Here is a 1,966-nt window from a genome sequence, read left to right on the forward strand (position 1 = left end):
GTAGTAGTGTGCACGGTGAGCCACACTAGCCCATGCACTACATAGTTATAAACATGCAAACACATAATTTCTACAAGATTACCCAGCATTCCTTGCTGTGAAAATACTAGTCTATCTGACATGAGGTGGAAGAGGGCAGGGCTTTTCAGATTACTTCTTTCAACACTGCGTGGTGTTAAATAACAACACTGTTAAGTGTTATATAAAACTTAACAGTGGGTTGAGCTTATTTAACACTGTCCAGTGTTGTCAAAGAAATTAGACGTTACTACATATAGTACATAAAGTTTACAATACAACACTGAGGAAATCAACACTGAATTAACACCAACACTGGGTGTCAGTTTACTCACAAGGTGTTAAAATAACACTAGGGAGTGTTAAATCAACACCCAAAAGTTTAACACTGAAATTTTAACACTCCTGTGTGTGTGGAAATGTTCTTACTTTCACTATTAAACATTGTTTTTTGTTCTTGTGCCAGCTTTACAGGACCAGTGTCTGTGTGTTATTCACCGCTGCATTGGGTTTAGTGTTGAATTAAACATTAATGTAAAGAAGGATATTACATATCATATATCATAACAAAGCTTGAAACTAACGTTTTTCACTTTTATTGCCCAGTACTGCTCTTCGGTGACTAATAAACACAGATAAAAATGTAGTGTTTATGTGTTCATTAAGTTCTACTTGTGTAGGTATTTTCTGGAAGTCACTGAAAACAATGAGCAGAATTGAGAAAAAAAATAAAGCTTTTTTTCATTCTTTATCTTTTTGTCGAGTCGCCCAAAGAGAACAACAGTATAATCTAAAGATGAAAAAAAACAACAAACAGTGTTTATGACTTTGTTTTTTTCACAGAGGGGCCTTCTCCTACGTAAAGAGAGTCACGCTCAAGAAGGAAAAAACTGATTTTGCTGCAAAATTCATTTCTGCTCGGGGAAAGCGGAAAGCCTGGGCCCTCAGAGAGATGGAGCTGCTGTCAGAGCTGGACGACGAGAGGATTGTTTTCTTTCACGACGCTTTCGAGAAGAAGAACATGGTGGTGCTCATTACTGAGCTGTATCCTTTTAATTTTGTTTGAGAGTTTAGGTAAATGTTGGATTTAATTTATTTATTTATTTATTCATTTATTTTTGGTGGGGGGCAACATTACATAGAGCTGCAATTTTGAACACTAGAGCGTTTCAGTATCCCTCAACAGCAAGATCCAAACCGTTGATCTTAATGTCTTCTGCGATGCCCTGCAGGCATGAACAAAGCAGCTTCTCTCTGACTCACTGCTGCTCGGAGGAATTAGTAATGGATAGCCTGTGTGGGAGTTTTGCTCATTTATAATTTATTTTTCCTGTGCCTCCCCCCTTGGTATATGCAGTTAAGTCTCTGCTCTTTTATTTGTTTATTTTCCCCCTCAACTGCTGTGTGAAGATGTCACGAGGAGCTGCTGGATAGAATGACCAAAAAAACAACAGTCCAGGAAGTGGAGGTCTGTTTGCATCTGCTCATCATGTGTTGTTACTATACCAACGTAGCAATGTTTGTCTGGCCCTGTTCTGACCCACACAAGGCATTAAATCTCAGCCCAGGTACAGCAAAGAATGATGGCCCTTTGGTGGCCCAGATGTGGTTTGCCAGAGGTGGTCCATGCATTGGGCCAGCACCACATAAACCAAACCACAACTGGCCCAGTTGTGGAATGCCATCATCAAAACAGAGGCAACATTACCAGATCTGGGTCTGCGTGCTTTCTTTGGTCATCCATTTTTCATTTTCAAATCCATATTATGTAAAAGTAATTATATTTTGTTTTATTGTTTCAAATCAAAACATAGATTTGCAAAAAATAAGAAACAGAAAAACTGCATCTTCGTATTCTTCTGAAACTTCATTGTGCTCTGTACAATGACAATGAAGCATCATCAATCAATCAATCAATCAATCAATCAATCAATCAATCAATCAACCA

At 38.3% G+C, this 1,966-nt stretch overlaps 1 protein-coding gene across 1 annotated transcript in view; it reads left to right on the forward strand.

The window, feature by feature from the left end:
* Positions 1-1,966, forward strand: part of spega (striated muscle enriched protein kinase a) — a 100,979-nt gene that overhangs the window by 77,583 nt on the left and 21,430 nt on the right. The window contains exons 26-27 of the mRNA XM_014020703.1: positions 862-1,062; positions 1,429-1,486. Coding sequence (XP_013876157.1) covers positions 862-1,062; positions 1,429-1,486 — 259 coding nt within the window. The remainder of the gene's footprint in view (positions 1-861; positions 1,063-1,428; positions 1,487-1,966) is intronic.

The sequence above is a fragment of the Austrofundulus limnaeus genome, unplaced genomic scaffold (assembly GCF_001266775.1).
Source record: "Austrofundulus limnaeus strain Quisiro unplaced genomic scaffold, Austrofundulus_limnaeus-1.0 Scaffold264, whole genome shotgun sequence".
Taxonomy (NCBI): Eukaryota; Metazoa; Chordata; class Actinopteri; order Cyprinodontiformes; family Rivulidae; genus Austrofundulus; species Austrofundulus limnaeus.